Consider the following 21,023-nt stretch of genomic DNA (forward strand, 5'->3'; position numbering starts at 1 on the left):
GGGGTGACATCTGAACACCTGGGGTTCATGGAGGAATCTTGCAAGCAGAGAACCATCCAGTCAGGGAACCTAGGTTTCCTGCCTGCGGTTTTTGGGGATGGGGCAAGACAGGAAAGTGTGTGTTTTTGTTTTGGGGATGTTTTTGGCAAGTGTCTGTCAAGACTGGCCGGCCTCACCTGAGATCCAGCCTTGTTGAGTCAGGCCAATTAACTCAAACCACCCTTAAGTGTAAAAGGTTTATTAAAGAATAAAAGCTTAAATTGATTAAAATACAAGTAACAGAATTCTTAAGGCACACTGGCAAGAAAATAACAAAAGACCTTTCTGGATATACTTACCACACTAATACAGAGCAGATATTGTTGCTATCAAGGTAAGCTGGTTCAGGTTTCTGCTGCTTGCATTGAGGCATTGTGTCAGTTCTTGTAGATAAGCAAATGTGCAAAAGTAGTATAGATTATGAAGAAGGGTAAAAGGTATCTCACGATGAACATGGCTACACTTACGACAAAGTGAACCTAAGTCGGATGACCCATGACTTCCAATCAGCGTTGTTACCAAGGAAAAGTCTCTAGATGGTTCGAACCAGTTTAGGTTGGAATTGGGTGCTCAGGAATGAAATCATTCCCCCCCCCCCCAGATTCCCACAGGTGAATGGAGTTGCCGAATTAGGCTGGTATGCTGTCTCCTCCTTGAACAGGCCTTATCTGCTTAGTAACAGGCTGCAGGTGCATCTTGTTAGCCATGAACTCTGCTAGGCCTTTGTGAACTACAAAGCAAAATTCTAGGCACACAAAAATGGAGAATAAGTGATGCTAAGCTAAAGCTAATACAAAATGGTCTTTCCGTCTTCACAGTGTCTACTGCCACCCCAACCCCGCAGTAAGAGGGGTAAGGACCGATCTGAACCTGGGTGGTGAGGTCTGAAAAACGGAGAATGCACATGGGTGCCTGTTACCCCCTCCCCAAGTGCCTGGTTTTCCCTTGTTGCCATTTGACTCTGCGCCTTCCAGCCGCTTCTAACTCTTCCTCAATAGGGACGTTTACATTTGGGCAGTCAGCAGCACAGCCTAGTCAGCTCCGATCTCCCCGCGCCCTCCCCAGGAACATCCATCCTTTTAACAAACCTCTGGGACGCAAAGCGAAATGCCTCTGTTCCTTCGGAGGCGCTTGCAAATGCGGGGCCAAAAGAGACATTGGCCATTTATGCATGGAAGGTTTTGCCTTGGGTTTGCTGCTCTTTAGATGCACATTTCCCCCATTCAGATTCTCAAAACTCTACATGAGGGCTTCTTTTTGAGTTTTAAGAATTTGGATGGGGAAAATGTGCATCTAGAGAGCAGCAAATCCAAGGCAAAAATCTCCCATGCATAGTGAAGCATTCCCATGCCAAGGTTTGCCTTCCGCTCCAGGCTTTTTCTCTAGAGCATGTGCTTTTTTGTTCTTTTCTTATTTGTATGTTTGTTTAATCTTGGCAACTAGGCGTTGCTCTGTCGCCAGGCCATTGATTCCATACACCTGCTAAGTAATTTGCAGGAAGGGAAACGCCCAGTCGCTGCTATGAAAAGCGGCAAAATGAAATTAACTCAGGTGCTCTCCCTTCCCTTCCTCCAGGTAACTATGGCGGCGGGAGGTCCCCTCAAGGAGCTCTTCCAGGAAGCCATTTGCTCCATCTGCCTGAACTTTTTCAGGGATCCGGTCACCGTTGCGGAGTGCGGCCACAACTTCTGCCGAGCCTGCCTGACTCGATACTGGGGGAAGTTGGGGGCCGAGGCTTCCTGCCCCCAATGCAGAGGGAGAGCTCAGGAAGGGACCCTCTGGCCGAACCAGCAGCTGGCCAGCTTTGCGGAAATAATAAAGAAAATCAGTCCTTTCGAAGGAAAGGGGGCAGGAGGAAAATGGGGAGTCTGCGAGAAGCACCAGGAGCCCCTGGAATACTTCTGTAAGGAGGATGAAGCCCCCCTCTGCGCGGTCTGTGGCAGATCCGAGGAGCATGAAGACCATGAGTTGATTCCTCTGGAGGAGGCTTTCCAAGAAAAGAGGGTAAGTAAGAAATCTGGGTGGCTCATGATGAGGAGCAGCTGGAGCCTTTTCCTTGGCTTCTCCGAAGATTCAGCCCAGTGAAAAGAGTCTTAGTTTTAATGCAAATAATGATGGGGTTTTCCTGCATTGTGCAGGGGGTTGGACTAAATGACCCTGGTGGTCCCTTCCAATTCAATGGGTATTACCTCAATTACATTTAGGAACCTGACAGCAAACTGCGATTTGGTAAGCCTTGCAGTAACTTCAGACATCCCTTCTAAATATGTGGAACCCCCTCCCCTTGCATCTGGTGGTTGAGGGTTTGGAAACAGGATACTGAAGTAACAGCTCCTTGCTGGGTCTGATCTGGCTTCCATGTTTTCTGCACCAGGACCCAGATAGCTTCTCTCTCCCTTTTCTCATCATAACTCCCTTTTTCTTAGGGCACCTCCTGCAGCTCCCTCTCAGGGACAAAATACCTCCCCCCACCCCAACTCCAACAGAGGACCAAAACCATACAGGTTACATGTGGTTATATCCAGTGTGGTGTAGTGGTTTGGAGCAGTGGACTCTGATCTGGAGAACCGGGTTTGATTCCCCACTCCTCCACATGAGCGGCGGAGGCTAATCTAGTGAACTGGATTTGTTTCCCCACTCCTCCACATGAAGCCAGCTGGGTGACCCTGGGCTAGTCACGCTCTCTGAGCCCCACCAACCTCACAGGGTGTCTGTTGAGAGGAAGGGAAGGTAATTGTAAGCTGGTTTGATTCTCCCTTAAGCGGTAGAGGAAGTTGGCATATAAAAACCAATTCTTCTCTTCTTCTTGTGTGTGTGTTTATGTATGTACGTTGTTTTTAAATTCAACCAGGCACTAATTATATCCAGTCATTACAAGGAGAGGTTTGGTTGGTGGTGAGAATGAAACAAATCATGATTCCTTGTTTTGGGCATCAGGTAATTGTTGCTCCTAGAAAAGGGAGAGTTTGCCAGAAGCACCAGGAGCCGCTGAAGTTCTTCTGCAAGGATGACAGAGCCCTCATCTGTGTGGTCTGTGACCGATCCAAGGAGCACAGAGATCACGAAACCCTTCCTCTTGAGGAGGCTTCCCAAGAGTACAAGGTAGGAAATCAACAAGGTGGTGGTTGGTGGGGAAGAGCCATGGATCCTTCCCTTCTCCTTGTTCTCTTTGCAAGGAAAGTCCCTCCAGTTTCTGCCCCATCCTCTGGGCTGAAATTGGGGAGTGAAAACACCTCTTTGCTTCCTCCTTCCTGGGTTGGTGGCTCCCAAGGGCATTGTTTCCTGCCCCCCCTTGCTAATGCCAACATGGGTGATGCCAGGAAATGGGCTCATATCATGTCTGGCTGCTCTAGCATCTGGCAAGACAATTGCATGGCTGAGCTACAAGGGGCAGCCCCCTGACTCTTGGTTTAAACTCCCCACCACACCCACACTGATTACCTGATCTCAGTTGCTCCTAGAGCTGATGTTTGTCTCTGGGCTAGGGGGGAAATGCAAGCAGGTTTGGTACCTGTGTGTGTGTCCCCCACTTGCACACAGTAGCTGTGAGGTAGCAGTTTAAATCAGAGGAGCAGTATAGGGGGGTGGGAGAGCTATACATGAAGCTGCCTTATTCTGAGTCAGACCCTTGGTCAGTCCAGGTCCACTCTGACTGGCAGCAGCTCTCCATGGTCTCAAGCAGAGGTCTTGGACATCAACGGCTACCTATTCAATTCAAGTGGAGATGCCAGGGATTGAACTCAGGACCTGCTCTACCACGGCCCTTCCCCTGCACTGTGGCACAATAAGGAATCCTCCCTGCCCTTCCCACAACTGTGGTCGCTTCCACGCAAAGTTCTTGCTTCATAGGCTCCCTCTGAAATCGCAGGGGATTTAAGTTTGGCACAACTTTGTGATGATTCCACTCACCTTCCCAGTTTTCCCTGGATCTGCTGCAGTTTTTCCCTCAAACCTGCTCTGGATTATTCTTTCAAGGTCATATCAAAAAAGGGGTTTGGGAAAGTATCAAATAGAAGGCTAGATGGCCATCTGTCAGCAATTCTGTGAACTTAGGTAGATTCTGTGAACTTAGGTAGATCATGAAAGGGAGGGCAGGAAGGATTGCATCAGTGTTTGGCTCTTGTAGCCCTTTCTTAACATGCCCGGGGTAATGCCAATTACCACTTTGGGGTCAGGAAGGAATTCTCCTTTAGGCCAGATTGGCCAGGGATCCTGGAGGTTTTTTTTGGCCATCTTCTGACCATGCAGTAGGGGTCACTGATGGTGTGAGGAGGGTAGTTGTGAATTTCCTGCATTGTGCAGGGGGTTAGACTAGATGACCCGTGTTGTGCCTTCCACCTCTATGATTCTATCATTGTAAAGTTTCAATTTCCACCACCATCCCACACCAGTTATCATTTTGTCATTTCTTTTTAAAGTTGTCAGTACTGGGTATATTGCTAGAGTCTTAACAGAATATAGCGCTATACTGACTGCAAATAATTGTTTTATTGCAAAAAGTCTAATGTGTGGCGGGGGGGTATAATGGTGGGCAGGATGGTAAAGCAAGGAGTAAATCTCCATGCCGAAGTAGCATTGGCTCTGCGAATATCTTAGCATTGCAGTGGCAATCAGAGGAGAAGGGGGACTGTCCCCATGAGGAAGCTAGCTGTGTTCAGCATTTGGGAAGTATTGTTGAAGATCCCGTTACGACATGTGGCAGTTATATCTAGTCTGGCCCTTAAAGACCGTTTTGCTTCTCATGTGTTTTATAATCAACTTCTAAAAAAAAAAAAAGCACATATCTTAATTTTGGGTCTCCCTCCCTTTCCCCCAGGATCGGTTCTACAGCTGTCTGGAGATTCTGAAGAAGGAGAGAGAGAGTATTCTCGTGTATAAAGGAGACGTTGTGCAGGAAAGCCAGGACCTGCTCGTAAGTGTCACTATGTCTGGGAAGTGAATAGATTCTAGATCTAGCATTGTGGGTAAAAATAAGGGATAGAAAAGTCAACTTCTGATGCAGCCCCACTCCCTTCCAATTTGGACGTTGTAGGCACAGGTGGTCAGTATTCAGCAGAGGTAGACGAACATTGCAATTCTGAGCAGAGGTGTACCCAGGCAGTGGGGGTGGGGATGGGGCAGAACTGCACACTCTTGCTGTCCCTGGCGCTCCCTGTTCTCTTGCACCCTAGACAATCACCTAGGGCTGCCTAGTGGGTCGGCTGCCCCGGTTGCTCATCCAGCTCTAGAAACTTTTTTTGATGTTTGTTTTTGTTTGGAAAATTAAATAAAAGGGCCACATGAGACACAGGAGATAACAAATAAGGCTAAGGCAAAATAAAGTTAAAATGTTTTTTATTACTCAGGTCTACCTGTACATTCAAAAAATTTTCCTCCTTCAGGTATTACTCAGTTAAAATTCCCTATGGTTTTTGGCAAGAGGCTTCTTCAGGGGAATCTGTATTATATAGGGCTGTCAATTCGGTTCGGCCCGAACTGAAAATCAGCCGAATTTCCCCTGATTCGGTGGTTTTTAGTTCGGGAGGAACCGAACTCAAAACTGGCAGGCAACCGGGGGGGGCGAATTCAGCGAGTTCGGGAGTTCGCGAATAAATTCGGCAAATTCGGCCGTCAGTAAGCAGCATAACCGTCAGTAAGCAGCATTCTCCTCCCCCGGCCAATCGGTGGCCAAGCTGGGTCTTCTTCTGGCCAATCAGTCAGGATTGAGTACTGGAGGAATCAGCTGATGTGCGGCCCGGCCAGGGAGAGAGAGAGAGAGAGAGAGAGAGCGAAATCCTCGTGTGTGTGTGTGGGGGGTGTGCTTGTGCACATTCGCTCCTTTCTGTGGCTGCAGGGGGCGTATTTTTTGGGGTACAGACACAAAACTTTCACTGGAGTTTCAGACCAGTGTTCTTAAGATACCCCCCAAGTTTTGTAAACATTGGGTCAGGGGGTCACGAGATATGGGCTCCCCCCTTTTTCTTTCCATGGCTGCAGGGGGCGAATTTTTGGGGGTACAGATCCCAAACTTTGAGCGGAGTTTCAGACCAGTGTTCTTAAGATACCCCCCAAGTTTTGTAAACATTGGGTCAGGGGGTCTCGAGATATGGGCTCTCCCCCTTTTCCCTCCCCCCTTTTCCCATTTATGTGGCTGCAGGGGGCACTTTTTTGGGGATATAGCCCCCAAACTTTTAGCATAGCTTCAGTCAATTATTCTTAAGATACTACCCAAGTTTTGTAAAGATGGGTTCAGTGGGGGCAGAAATATCGCCTCCCCCCTTTTCTCTTTCCATGGCTGCAGGGGGCGCATTTTTGGGGGTGCAGATCCCAAACTTTGAGCGGAGTTTCAGACCAGTGTTCTTAAGATACCCCCCAAGTTTTGTGAACATTGGGTCAGGGGTCCCGAGATATGGGCTTTCCCCTTTCCCCTTGTTTAACAAGATTGTGTTGTTTTGCAGTTGTTTTGCAGTTGGTTTGCAAACGTCTCAGATGTTGTTGGGGCTCGGAGCTTTGTGCGTGGGCGGCAAGCTCTGCTGAGAGATGCACATTAAGGGTGGGGGGGACCCCTTTCAGGGCCCATAACTCAGCCCCCCCTGACCCAATCTTTACAAAACTTGGGGAGTCTTTCAATAAACGTCCTTTGAAGCTCTGCCGAAAGTTTGGGACCTCTAACCCCAAAAATGCCCCCCCAGAGCCACAGAAAGGCGCGATTGTGTTTTTAATGGCTTTATTCGGCCGAATTTTTTTCCGAACTTTGAATTCCCGCCGAATTGAACGGATCCGAAGTGGGGGAGTTCGGACTTCGGCACGTACCGAACCCACAAGGGCCAAATTCGGCCGAATCCGAACTGTACCGAATTTTTTTTTTTACAGCCCTAGTATTATATCATCAAACAGTTCGTCCTAGAGCATTTAGAAAGGATGGATCTGATCACTAAGAGCCAGCATGGGTTTCTGAAGAATAAGTCATGTCCGACTAATCTTATCTCCTTTTTTGTTAAAGTTACTACCTTGCTGGATCAGGGGAATGCTGTAGACATAGTTTATCTAGATTTCAGTAAGGCTTTTGATAAGGTTCCACATAGTATTCTAGTTGACAAATTGGGAAAATGTGGGTTAGATCCTATTATTGTTAGGTGGATCTGCAACTGGTTGACAGATCGTACCCAAAGAGTGCTACTTAATGGTTCCTCGTCCACTTGGAGAGAAGTGACTAGTGGAGTTCCTCAGGGATCTGTGCTGGGCCCTGTGTTGTTCAACATCTTTTTAAATGATTTGGATGAAGGAATAGAGGGGATGCTTATTAAATTTGCAGATGATACTAAATTGGGAGGGGTAGCAAATACGGTAGAAGACAGAGCCAAGATGCAGGATGATCTTGACAGGCTGGAGAAATGGGCTGGAACTAATAAAATGCACTTCAACAAAGACAAATGTAAAGTTCTGCATTTAGGTAGGAAAAATCAAATGCATAATTATAGGATGGGGGAGACTTGTTTGTGTGTGAAAAGGATCTTGGGGTCTTAGTAGACCAAACACTGAACATGAGTCAGCAGTGTGATGCTGTAACTAAAAAGGCAAATGCAGTCTTGGGCTGCATCAACAGAAGTATAGTGTCCCGATCACGCGAAGTGATGGTATCACTTTACTCTGCTCTGGTTAGACCTCACCTAGAGTACTGTGCTCAGTTTTGGGCACCACAATTTAAGAAAGATGTAGACAAGCTGGAACGTGTCCAGAGAAGGGCAACAAAGATGGTGAGGGGTCTGGAGACCAAGTCCTATGAGGAAAGGTTGAAGAAGCTGGGTCGGTTTAGAGGAGAAGACAGAGGGGATATGATAACCATGTTCAAGTCCTTGAAGGGCTGTCATATAGAGGGTGCCGAGTTGTTTTCTGTTGCTCAAGAAGGTTGGACCAGAACCAGCAGAATCTGTATTATATAATATGTGGTTGCATTACAAAGTTTACATAGTTATTTCGTTAAAATTAGGTAGGTAAATAAAACATTATATTAAAAGTCAAAATACTAGAGCTTCTTCTGTCAGATGGAAAATGGAGGAGAAAGAGAAAGTCATAAGAAAGGCCATGCAGTCTTTTCACACAGTGGCCAACCAGGTGCCTCTAGGAAGCCCACAAACAAGACAACTGCAGCAGCAGGCCAAAGAAATAGGGGACCTTTAACAATACTTCAAGCCAGAAGTCTGAAAAGACATGAGGGTTCTCCCCCTCCCAAAATGCTTGCTAGAAATGCTGATGGGTACCCCACCGATCCTGAACTGAACCAAGTGGAGTTCAGCCATTGCTGATTCAAATGAGGAATGTACTTGTGATACTCAAGTGTGTAGATTTTTTTTCTTGCCCAGAATGCGGCCACGCAAGCTGCAGTTTAGATTGGGAGACTACCGTAAGTGAGGGGAAAGGGCTTCTTAGCTCTTTTCTCCCTGGGGAGTCAGCATATGGAGGGTGTTTAACTGGAGGAAAAGGACTCAAGAAACCCCTTCTACTCTCTGGGTCTTCTGCTACAGACATAATCTTCTGTGGCTGAAAGAACCTCTCCAGGAGTTGAAGTGAGATCCATGTGTACTTTGGCCCTGAGGATGGGTCCTTAGGAATCTGGCTCTTTCCCCTGTTAATTGAGATCTCTGTGAAAGGACAAAGTGCCCTTTGAATAGGAGTCTCCTAAAGTGCCTCTTCCCACTGCAAAGACCAGCTGGGTTCCTGACGTTGGCCTGCTTTCCTCTTTCCATCTCAGAAGCAAACCACAGGAGAGAAGGAAGAGATGGTAGCCAAGTTCAGGCAACTGCGCATGTTTCTGGATAAGCAAGAAAAACTTCTGCTGGCCCAGATGGAAGAGGGGGAGAAGGAGGTAGCAGGGAAAAGGGACCAGCACCTGGCCAAACTCTCAGAGGAACTCTCCTCTCTTGAAAGTCTCATCCAGGAATTGGAGGAGAAGTGCCAGCTGCCAGCCGGTGAACTCTTCCTGCAGGTAAGAGTATGGTGGGAACAGGCAGGCTCCGCTTTGGGAGAAGGCTGCCTCCAAACCTTTTCTGTGCCTCCTTTTGAGCCCCGTTTATGTTGTAAGCACGTTCTTGTTTCCTTTCTACCCATGTGTTGCTTCAGACCCTCTGTGTTTGCACATTCAGGAACGTGTGCTCTTCCTCTCTTGCTTTTCACAAATTATCTTATTGATTTATCCATATTTTTGCATCATAATTTAGTTTGAAACTAAAGAACACTTCGATGTGTGCATTGGAATGTAAAATGAAAATATCAAGGCAGATGTTTTGCTTAGGATAGCTATGGCTGGTGCAGTAACACACCATCTTGTGTTGATGCCATGGGAGTGAGCATTGTGGGTTGGTAATGGGGAAGGCATCAAGTGCTACCTGGACCCACAGACATAGAGGTGCTTCCAGCTGACAGCAGAAGAGCAGTTTGTCAGCTGAGCTAAAGGGCCCAGGTGCATTATGGGCCTCTGTCCAAGTCTCTCCCCCTTAGGCATCTCAGTCACACTCTCCCACCCACATATCTCAGCTTCTGCTGTTCTCTGCAGCCCTCGTTTGCTCTGGCTGAGGATCAAGAGGTCGTGACTCATAATGGTGTTGGTGTGGTACATGTGGGGTTCGCTAATGCCTCTGAGCCAGGAGTACATTGAAGTACCCTTTGCTGGTGCATGTCTCACTCGAGGCTGTGGCATGATTTTATAATTAGTGGCTGATCAAAGGCCTACAGGAAGCTCGGGATCACACCAGTGGAGAACAAGGGGTGGCTTTTAGTTGAGCAGTTAGGGAGGTAGAGACAAAGATGGCAGATCGAGGAATCTCTGAAGCGTGCATGTTTGTGTGTGTGTGTTTGAGCCACACATGCAAGTATTACCAGGTTCATGAGACAACCAGAAATGAGGGCTGTATGCAAGATCATCTGCAGCAAATCACCTCTGAAGTGGTTTCATTCTGCTTCCTGATGTTGTTCCCTCATGAAGTTCTCCCACTTTATAAAGATACAGTCTCAGACCTTGAGTGGGACCCACAAACAAGGATGCATCTCTTTCCAGGGTCTGAGGGGGTCTTCCCACTGTGATCTCTGGCTGATAGTGAGTTTCCTCTTCTTTCTTTTTCTTTCAACTCTTTTTAGGATGTCCGAAGCACTTTGCAGAGGTATGTGGATCTTTCTCTCATTACCCTCCTGATGCTGGGATGGATCTGGGTAGCATGGGAAGAAAGTAGCCTGTCAGGCTCGGGACCAAAACAGACATGACTAAGATCGCAGATCTCCATCCGTTTGTAAATGGCAAACTGCAGATGCTTGAAGTCCATGGGCAGAAAATCATGCCTCAAAACAGCACATGGACATGTTTTCTCTGAGTCACATTTTTATCCTGCCCTACCTCTAAGGAGCTCAGGGTGGTTTACATGATTCTCCCTTCCTCATGACAGCCCAGTCAGGTAGGGTAGGCTGAGAGGAAGAGAGAATGGCCCAGGGCAGCAAGGCAAGCTGCAGGGCTGAATGGGGAATTGAACCAGGGCCTCTACGGTCTTAGTCCAGCAGTCTCCCCCCCTACAACCACAGAGGCTTTCTTCTTCTTTCCGTAGGCAGATGTGAGCAGGGGATGTGGGGTTGCTGGTCTAAGAGGAAACCCCTCATTCCACTTGATGTCTGATTTGGCCTTCAGGGGTCTTTGGCATTGGGGTCTCTGCAGCAACTGTGAGGGGGTGTACTCTCTTCTCCAAAGGGCTTCTCATCATTCTCTGCTTTCAGCATACACCGGTGTCTCTAGGCCTTCTGCGAATTCCTACCTTTATTTCTTTGCTCCACTGGTGGGAATTCTTGATTGGATATATGGTGGCTTAGCGCCTTTTCTTTCTCCAGGTATGAAGAAAAGAAGGTGTTTGAGAATCCAGTGACTTTTCCTCCTGCACTGAAGCGGAGGATCTTGGGCTTCAGTGACATCAGTGTCTTGTTGGAGGGTGTCATGAAGGAGATGAAAGGTAATAAAGAACACCTGCATGGGTTTCAGACAGGTCATTATGTGAGACCAGATGTGAGCGTGGAACTTCCCGGGTCAATTGTATCACTAATAGGGCCAGGTAAACAAGGAATTTTGTATGCCAATTACGAAGGCCCTTTTAGTGCACCATGGAATATTTTCTGATCACTGTAAACACTATTTTGCTTCCCGAATGTGGGTATAGACACCATAGACCTATGAGTCATTCTGGCCTTGCTTACAGAGGTATTTGGATCATGAACAGCAATCTGAAAAATGATTTTTGATGGTCCTTATTTAGTCCAATTATGAAGTGGGACTTATCTAGTTGATGAACAGGTCCGACTTCTTGTGTGTGTTTTAAAGCTTAGGTCAGCAACGTAGTATTTTTAATTTTTAATTATTTTACTTTATAGTGTGTATTTTAACCACTTGTAACACTGGGGAAGGCCTTGTGGCTGAAATATGTTTTTGTTTAATGGCATTTATTATTATTTGTAATGCATTAAAGTTTTGTTAATTTAACATATATAACCCATTAGTATTCTGTTATTAGACTTTTTGTGAGCCTTCTTGATTACTTGTAATCACTGTAGCAGACTAATGCTATAAAAAATCTATTACCATAATTTATTATTATGGTTTTTTTTAAAAAAAAGTTTTAAATGTAAGGTTATATCCCTTGTCATTGCATAGATGTAAGTGGAAATATGCAGCCTCAGCCTTTAAAAATTCAAAATCCTATAGCGCAATAACATTATAATAAGCCATTGCCATGATCCACTAATTCCTCTTAATTGCCAGTTTTCAATTTTTATTTTAAAAGTATCTGTTTTCATTGCAGAGAAATAAGGGATCACTTCCCCTTTACATCTCCACAGCAAGAAAGAAACAAGAGACTTACTTTTTAAAAATAAATGAAAGCTGGGAATTCAGAAGAGCAACTAGTAGAAGAGAAACCAGTAGAAGAGAAATTCAAATATTTGTACTCAAGTAAAACTAAGAAAAATGCATTAACTGATATTTTTGTGGCAACATTTGTGATATGCACAAGGGTCATCTGCTTACTTTATGTTCCGTTTGCTTCCTCAGACACTCTGGATTCCCGGGTTTGGCTGCAGAAAGGTATATTTCATGCATGAATTAATTATTTCTAATCTAAAAAATTTCATCTCACAATCTGTGTTCTTCTACAGTTTTTTCCAATGCTAAGGTTATATGATCACTCTTGTTTTGTCCTTCAAAATCTCACCCTTCCTCCTTTGCAAAGTGCTGAGCCACAAGAAGTCCAGATTGCTGTGGAGAGAAAGGGATCTTGGCTGCAAGAAATTCCTGCCTGAAGACCAGGATGTCAATAAACTCACCACTGATCAGAAAGTGGAGTACACGATGGGCGACAAGGAGCCGACCTTCGAAGAACTGTGCAAGCAACTAGACAAGCTATTGAAAGCGAATGCAGACAACCAAAGAATATATGACTGGATTGAGATAAACTTAAGCGAACAACAGGTCTCATCCAGCATATTCATCAGGGCCCTGATGACATCAGTGTGCCGTTCAGCTATTGCCTCCAATAATCCGTACCGGATAGACAGTGCTGTGATCAAGTACCGTGGCAAGCTGCTGCAGATGCTCCTGTGCGACGAGGGCCAAGAGCTACAGGCCCTCTACGCTTTGCAGGCTCTCGTGGTGAAGCTGGACCAGCCAGGCAATCTGCTCCAAATGTTCTTTGAGGCCTTGTATGACAAGGACATCATCAAGGAGGAAGCCTTCTACAAGTGGGAGTCAAGCAAAGACCCGGCCGAGCAGCAAGGGAAAGGGGCTGCGCTGAAGTCAGTCACTGCTTTCTACACTTGGCTGCGGGAACTCGAGGACGAATCTGACGACGACTGAGCACCGTCACCAACCAAGGGGCGCCCCAGCTGAGCCTGCCCGGCTGGTCCGACCCCTGTTTCCCGGAGCTGTGGACTCCCTTGTGGGGGTAGTGTGGGGGAAGGGCAAGCAGGTCTGACTGCTGTTGTCCTCCCTCTCTTTCTCCCTGTATAGGACTTCTAGTTTCTTTAATTTTTCTTGTTGGTTTTTTGTTTTGTTTTTAAAGGCCCACATTGGTTTGTGTCTGGTGATAATAAATTGAGGAATATCACCCTTCCTGCTCCAGCCAATTCCTTAATGCTTTTACTGAGGAAGCCTGGCAGGATTTATCAGGGTGACAGAGAAGGGGAAGTCCAGCCTCTGGTAACTGGAAAGGAAGAGTTACCAAGGCTCATTCTGTTGTTCGTTCTCAAGGGAAAACTAGATGAGATGCTTTGAAATCTGTTGTCAGACAGCCCATATCCTTTCCAGTTTCGTTCAATGCAACTGTGGGCCAGATGTGGAACGGGGGAACAGTGCTGATGGGTGTGTGTGTGGGGGGTTAACCCTGTCCCCCTTTTGAAATTTGAAATTTCCCCCTTTTGTCCACCATATACAGCATGTGTGTGTGCGGGGAGGGTGTTTTCAAAGTGTTGAGGTGTGTGTTTGTATTAAAAGTTTCTCTTCTGGTTGTGTCAATTACCCTGTGGGGCTGCATTTTTTGGTACTACACTCCTGGGGTGGAAGGCATTTCACTACACATGCATGGCTCTTCTATTAAGGGAAGAATCGCTTAAGTTTGAGGAAGCCATCAGACCTTGCTCAGTAGAGCGTGTTTCTAGAAATCAGGAAATGTGATTATAACAATCCACCTCTGCAAGAAGCTGGTAAAGAGGGAATTATGATTCCTTCCTTTCCCCCAACATAATGGAGATGCCCACATAATGCCAGTTTCTTTTTTATTCATTTTTATGGCACTGTCACTGTGCATGGCACTTGGCAGAGTAGAGGAAGACGGGTTCCTGATCTGAAGAGATTGCAATCTAAACTTTTGCTTGAGAGCGAGGAGGTGGAGGAAAACAGCAAGAATTGGCAGCCGTTCCAACTTCATTAGGGGAGTGGGAGTAAGTGGTCGTGCCCAAGGACTCTTAGAAAGTACTAGTTCCCAGAGTTCATTTTTAAAAGAAGCCCCATGTAACTGCAACAAAAAGGGCTATAGTTACTTTAAAAAACACAAAATTTGGAGGAAAGTACCAGTATATTGTTGCAATAGTTCATTATGTTATATTGCCATAGTGACCTCTCATGATTTTTAATTTTTATTCCTGCTAGGCACCTCAAAAATGGGAAGGGGCCCAGGCATTCCTGGACCTGAGAGGGTCCAAACTCCCCTTTGTAAAGAAACCCCCCCCCCACAAATAAACCCACAGAACAAGCTATGGTGTGTGAACAGGGATCAGCCTAGTTTCCTTCCTTATAGGCTATTTTTCTGTATGCAGGGAGTTTTATCTACAGGAAAGTTATCCTAATGCAACAGGTTACCCACAGACTGAAGTGGTACAGTCCAGGAAAAGCTGAATATATAAACTGGCACTTTTCCCCACGTATACAACGCAAGACAGAAACACCAGGCAGGGTCAAGTCGGGTTATTCGCCCACTTCCAAGTTCAATATAGGTTGGTCCCTACTTTGCATAGTTGCTCCTCCTCCAAGACCACAAGCTTTGCTACCTGCCTGGTTAAACGCTTACTGTGTACGCATGAAGCTGCCTTATACTGAATCAGACCCTGGCTCCATCAAAGTCAGTATTGTCTACTCAGACCAGCAGCAGCTCTCCGGCAGAGGACTTTCACATCACCTACTTGCCTAGTCCCTTTAACTGAAGATGCCGGGGATTGAACCTGGGACCTTCTGCATGCCAAGCAGATGCTCTACTTCTGAGCCACGACCCCTTCCCAATTGGAAGAGTGGGCTACTTGAACACTGGGGGCGGGGGGTGGGGGTGGAATCTTGCAAAGAGATAACCAGCACGTCAGGGTGGGAGGCTGTATCAGCCCTATCTTTGCTGATTTTCTGTTTGCATGGAGTTTTCTTTATCCCGGGAATTTTCAGACATGTGATTCCCCCTCTTTCTTCATCTGAAGGGGGAAACGCGAGTACTGCTGTTCTGGGAACGGCTCAGAGTGTAATGCCTGTAATCATTATTATCTGAATGTATGCTTTTGTGTTCAGTCTGCATACTTGCTTTTATGGAAATGCTAGGCCTGAAGTATAAGAGCTGGTTTGAAACACTATGCATTCATGTGCACACACACATGAGGGATTTGGGAAGGTGGCACCCAGGAGCCATGAGTCAGTAAATCAGGCTCTCTGTGTCTGGTACAACCTTCCACCAATACACGGCCCAGAATTACCTACGGCCTAAGGAATGTTAAGTTTCGGTTCCCTGTCCCAGATCATGTAGCCACCTAAATGCCCGCCTCAACTCCCACTGATAGGCCTATGCTAATCCAAAGGTGTCCATCATTGGATCTTTGTGTGCCTATGCTCAATATTACGTGTATTGTAACACCCCTGACCAGAGGTTATAAATGTCGTGGCAATCCTTTGTTCTGGTGTGTGAATTTACCTGCTTGTTCTGAGGTAAACACACCCGACTGCATTTATTTTGGCCACAATAAACAGATCAATAATCTTCCAACCTCCGACTGTATTATTTTATCATTGGCTACTAAGTAATACAGGAGCACTTCAAGAGCCGCAGGGAAAGGGTCGGGGAGGTGAAATCGCAATTGTTGAGGCTTCTGTCCTTCGATTCAGCTTCCTCGGGGAAACTGGAGAGTTTCTGCCCCCAGCAAGAGGCGTAGAGCCAATCTGAACCTAGCTGAAGTTTTTTGGAAAGGGGGGAATGCACGTGGGTACTTGTCCCACCCTTAATTTCCTAATTTCCCCGGTGCCAGTCATTTTTGCGCCCTAGGCAAGACTAACTACTTGTGCCGCCTCCATTGCTAACCGATTTCCAAAAACAGATGTCTTGTAGAAAAAAACAAAATAAAAGCACAAAACTTTTTATAAGACGTTGTATAAATTTTATTTGCGGCTAATATGCCGGGTAAAAAACAGATTAAAAACGTTGTCATTCCACAGCACAGGATCAGTTCTGCAGCTGTCTGGAGATTCTGAAGAAGGAGAGAGAAAAAATTCTGGCATATAAAGGAAACGTAGTGAAGGAAAGCCAAGACCTGCTTGTAAGTGTCACTGTTAGGAAGTGAGCAGATTCTAGAACTAGTATGGCTCAGCATTGCATTCTCTGGTTTTTCTCACAACGGTTCTGCATTTTGATGCCTGCTCATTCCTTTTGTCCATGCATTCTTGAACTGAGAGTTCGGGGCAGAACACACCTCCAAAACAAGCCTCCTGACCCCCAGGGCATCCTTACTTAACGGAGACATCCTCCTGTTTTCTTTCAGGGACATCTCCTCTTCTGTGCCTGTGATCAAATTGGACTTATCAAAAGTGGCTGCTTCAACTGAGTGTGTTGTATGTTTCAGTGTGTCCTAGCTGAGCCCACAGAATGGTCTCAAAGGGACTGACAGTGCTGTGTTAAGAAGAGTTACACCCTACAAAGTCCACTGAAATCATTTTGCTAAGGGTGTAACTTGAAAAGGATCATAATATGAGACATTCTGTTTCTGAAGAAACATGGCCAGTACCAGGCTGGAGGGACACCAGGAAGCCCATTTTTACTGCCACGAACATCTTGGAGAAAGGCAGGACCGAAATTAAGCAATTTATTTAGGGTTTTTTCCCTAATAGGGAATGAACTAAGCAAGATAGCACATGAATGCTATACAAATCTATTGCCATGATTTACGGTTATCATGGTTTTTTTTAATGTTAAAGAGTAAGTTTCTAGCCCTTTTCATCATGACCTATTGCCATGATCTGTTGGTTCTTCTAAATTTGCAGTTTTCACTTTTTTATTAAGGATGTCTCTAGCAGAGAAATAAGGGGTACACCTTCCCCTTTGTATCTTCACAAGAAGAAAGTCTGCAGACAACTTTTTTTAAAAAATAAGTGAAAGCAGAGAACTCAGAGGAAGTACTAGAAGTAGAGAAACAAGTGGGGGAAGGGAAATGGCAGCTAGGGGAAGGATGAGGCAAGGAAAAAGCAGCTGGTGGTACCAGTGGGACCATCACAAATGCACAGCTACCTATGGTCCATAGCAGGGAAAATACCCTTTGACTGTGATCTTTCCAAAAAGATGATATCAAACAGGATTTAGGAAAGTTCAGACCAAAGCAATGGAAATCCCAGAAATTAGAGGATGGGTGTCAACGTTGGGGGGCTCTTCAAAACTCCCATAATGTGATTTGGGTGCCAAACCAGAGCAAAACCTATGTGTGGACGCATCCCAGGCTGGTCTGGATTTGACCCATGGGCTTCAGTTCTTAGCATACGTTCTATGAAGTGAGTCTCAAGTAACTCAACGCAAATAACTTCTGCTTATTTTCTGTTCCGTTCACTTCCTCAGATGCTCTGGATTCTGGAGTTCACCAGCAGAAAGGTACATTTCATGCACTAAGCTTCACCTTACAAACAGTGGTGTTCTACTTTTTTGCAGTGATAAGACTATCTGGACACTCTTGGTCCCCAAACTCTTACCATCCCTGCCCCCACCAGTCCCTCAGTGCTTCATTCGGAGGAAGCCTGTCAGAATTTGTCAGGGTGTCAGAGAAGGAGAACTGGGTGGTGGCGGGGTGGGGGGGAGGAATGAACTGCCTTCTTTCATCTCATAAGCCCTACTGGATCAGAGCTGAGGCCTATCTAGTCTAGCATCTCACAAAGTGGCCAGTCAGTTCCTCTGGAGGGCCAACAACAGGGCACCGAGGCCGTCCCCTAATTTTGCCTCCTGGCACTGGTATTTTACTGCCTCTGTATGTGGAGATTCCATTTAGTCACCATGGCTAGTAACCATTGATAGATTGTCCTCCGGGAATGTGTCTAATCCCCTTCTCAAGCCATCTGTGCCTGTGGCCATCAGAACATCCTCTGGCAGCGAATTCAGCGTTTTAATCACTTGTTGATTAAAGCAGCATTTCCTTCTGTCCTGTCAACTTTCTGTCCTGAAGCACTTGTTTCTCTCTAGAAGTCACAGATATCTGGTTCACACAGACTTTGACAGCCAGCATGGTGTAGTGGTTAAGAGCGGTGGTTTGGGTTTGATTGTGGCGGAGGCTAATGTGGTGAACTGGATTTGTTTCCCTACTCCTACACACGAAGCCAGCTGGGTGACCTACCTCACAGGGTGTCTGTTGTGGGGAGGGGAAGGGAAGATGATTGTAAGCCAGTTTGATTCTTCCTGAAGTGGTAGAGAATGTCAGCATATATAAAAAAAAAAACCAACCTCCTCCTCCTCCCCCTTCTTCGCAACTTCAACCCATTTGGTGAATGAGCTCATTGTCATGTGTTCAGGGTGTTTGTGGAAGAACTCTTCCACAAGCGATTTTTAAAAAGTGGGTTCCCAACGAGGTGCATGTGGGTGCCAGCACCTTTCCTGGTGCTCACCAAGTGTTTCTAGAAAGTGGACATGGTCATGTGAGGCTTTTGCCAGCAGGGTTTCTGATTGGCTATTGGAAATTTGATTGGCTGTGCAGATTTTTAAAAATGTTGCTTTGGCAGCAGCTGCCACCATGGCACAAGGATCTTCACTGTGTGATTTAAGGTAAGGTGATTTTAAGGTACCCATGGAATGAAAAAGGTTGGGAACCCCTGAAACATACATTGCTGTTTGATCCTCCCTCAGGGTACTTCTTTGACATAGGATGTGGGGATCAGGCTGTTTTTCACTTGGATTACTGCAAATACAAATTTATTAATACAGTCAGTCAGACCAGTAAAAAAATTAAACAGCAATAAACTTCAGCTGAAACAATATAAAAGGGGCTTTAAAAAGATGGAACGTGTGTGTATATGTGTGTGTGTGTGTGTGTGTGTGTGTATCTATATCTATCTATATCTATCTATATCTATCTATCTATCTATCTATCTATCTATATCTCTCTATCTCTCTATCTCTCTTTCTCTCTATCTCTCTATCTCTCTATATATCTATATATAAATTTAAGAACATTTTACATAAAAAACTAGGTGGAGTGAGAAAAAGGCACAATAAGTGTAGATAGCATCATTTAAGCAGATGATTTACGAAGCTTCATAATGACAGCACAATATTTGGCGTTACTGCTTTCTCTCTAAGGCCAGAAAGGCTTTTCTGTCTTTAGACTTCCCTAAATAGGACAGGGGAAGGAAGGCGAGCCTGTGAGTCTAGACGAGGGTTAAAACGAAAAAGCGGGAAAGGGAAACAGAACAAACCACAGTGGGGGAAATGTCTAAACAACCAACTAGGTCAGGGAGATCCGCAGGGAATGGACATATCTGGGACACTAACAATGGTGTTAGGCAGGTGTGGCAAATAACTCTACCATTTGTCTCCCAGCTGAATCCGCTTTGCTTGTCTCCTCATCTTTCCCCAACAGCAGCAAAGGTGACTCTGGATCCGGACACAGCCTATCCCCAACTCATCCTGTCTGAGGATCGGAAAAGCGTGAGATGTGGAGAAAAAATTAAACCTCTGCTCAACTTTCCTGAGAGATTTGACCTCTTTGGTGCTGTTCTGGGCTATGAGGGATTCACAGCAGGCTTCCATTTCTGGGATATCCTTGTGGGAAGCGAGGGAGAATGGATTGTGGGGGTTGCCAGAAAGTCTGTGAGGAGGAAGGGGGTGTTCGCCTTTAGTCCCGAGGCGGGGATCTGGGAGGTGGGGAAGTGGGATGGCCACTAAAGAGCTTCTGGAAAAGGCCTTTATCTTCCCCTGACTGTGAGTGGGGAGCTCAAGAAGATCCGAGTCTGTCTGAACTACGCTGGGGGGCGAGTGGCCTTTTTCGACGCTGACAGAGCAGACCTTCTCTGCGAGTTCTCTGGGGCCTCCTTCTCTGGAGAGGCTATCCTGCCCTTATTTTTGGTGAATGTTAAAGGACACCTCCAACTCTCTTCTTAAGACTCTCTTCACACCAGGGTTCCCCAAACTGACTTAAGATAGATAGATAGTTTATTTAAGGCCCTTGGCCAGATAAAACAAAATACATGGACTAAAATAGTCTTACAGACAAAGGTTTACAGTCCAAGTCTTAAGTCACTTAAAAATAAATAATAATAAAAAATAACATCCAAATTACATCTGCCAAATTACATCTAAGAGACTACTCTATGGCAATGAATGTTCATTGCTGCTGTACAAAATTTTGCTACCTGAGAGGTGATTGAAGGATTATCTCCTTATAGGAGCTTTTCGATCTTTTCTCTTTCCCTGTCCGGTCCCATTCTCAGTATGGGGTAAATTGACTTAAATAAAATGGAGTCTTATTGTCGAAGGCTTTCACGGTCAGAGTTCACTGGTTCTTGTAGGTTATCCGGGCTGTGTAACCGTAAAATACCAAGACCACGGTTACACAGCCCGGATAACCTACAAGAACCAAAAATGGAGTCTGTTTCTCCCCTCCATTTCCCAACATTCTCTCCTTTCTCTGAAGTTTATTTCTGAGAGTGACAATGACCCATTTCTAGGGTTACCAACTCTGGGTTGGGAAATTCCTGGATATTGGGGGGGGGGGATGCCTGAGGACGCAGAGGGGAAGGAGATCAGCAGGGATGTAATGCCATAGAATCCACCCTCTAAAGGTGCCATTTTCTCCAGGGGAACTGGTCTAATGATCAGCTGCAGTTTGGGGGATGGGGGCTCCAGGTATTACCTGGAGTTTGTCAACTTCACCTATTTCACATCATGACTAACAGGTCTAGTCTAAAGGAGGGGTCTGAATAGACCCACAGGCCTCTGACAGTCCCCATGACCTTTGATCCTGCCCTCAGCCTGTCCTTTTTCACCCCCGCCTTAATCTCGGTGGTGAGGAAGACACCGAAAGCTTGCTGTTTTGTTACTTCCCAAGCAAAAGTAGATGAGATGCTTGGAAGTCTGTCATCAGATATCACACATCTTTCAAGTTTTGTTCAAGCAGCTGTGGGCAGATGTGGAATGGGGGAGCAGTGCTGAAAGAGGAGATGTTTAGCTCTCCCCCATGCCCCCTTTTTATTATCTGGAATTTCCTCC

General features: G+C 45.9%; 2 protein-coding genes across 2 annotated transcripts in view; both read left to right on the forward strand.

Moving 5' to 3' along the window:
• LOC130472817 (zinc finger protein 436-like) overlaps positions 1 to 21,023 on the forward strand; it is a 248,869-nt gene that overhangs the window by 93,358 nt on the left and 134,488 nt on the right. The gene's annotated exons all lie outside the window — the stretch shown is intronic.
• On the forward strand, positions 1,621 to 19,916 carry LOC130474237 (E3 ubiquitin-protein ligase TRIM7-like). The gene is given in 8 exon segments (XM_056845780.1): positions 1,621 to 2,043; positions 2,977 to 3,141; positions 4,856 to 4,951; positions 8,771 to 9,004; positions 10,153 to 10,175; positions 10,888 to 11,006; positions 17,391 to 17,423; positions 19,399 to 19,916. Coding segments are annotated over 8 exon segments (1,611 nt in total).

This window comes from Euleptes europaea, chromosome 1 (assembly GCF_029931775.1).
Source record: "Euleptes europaea isolate rEulEur1 chromosome 1, rEulEur1.hap1, whole genome shotgun sequence".
In the NCBI taxonomy this organism is placed as follows: domain Eukaryota; kingdom Metazoa; phylum Chordata; class Lepidosauria; order Squamata; family Sphaerodactylidae; genus Euleptes; species Euleptes europaea.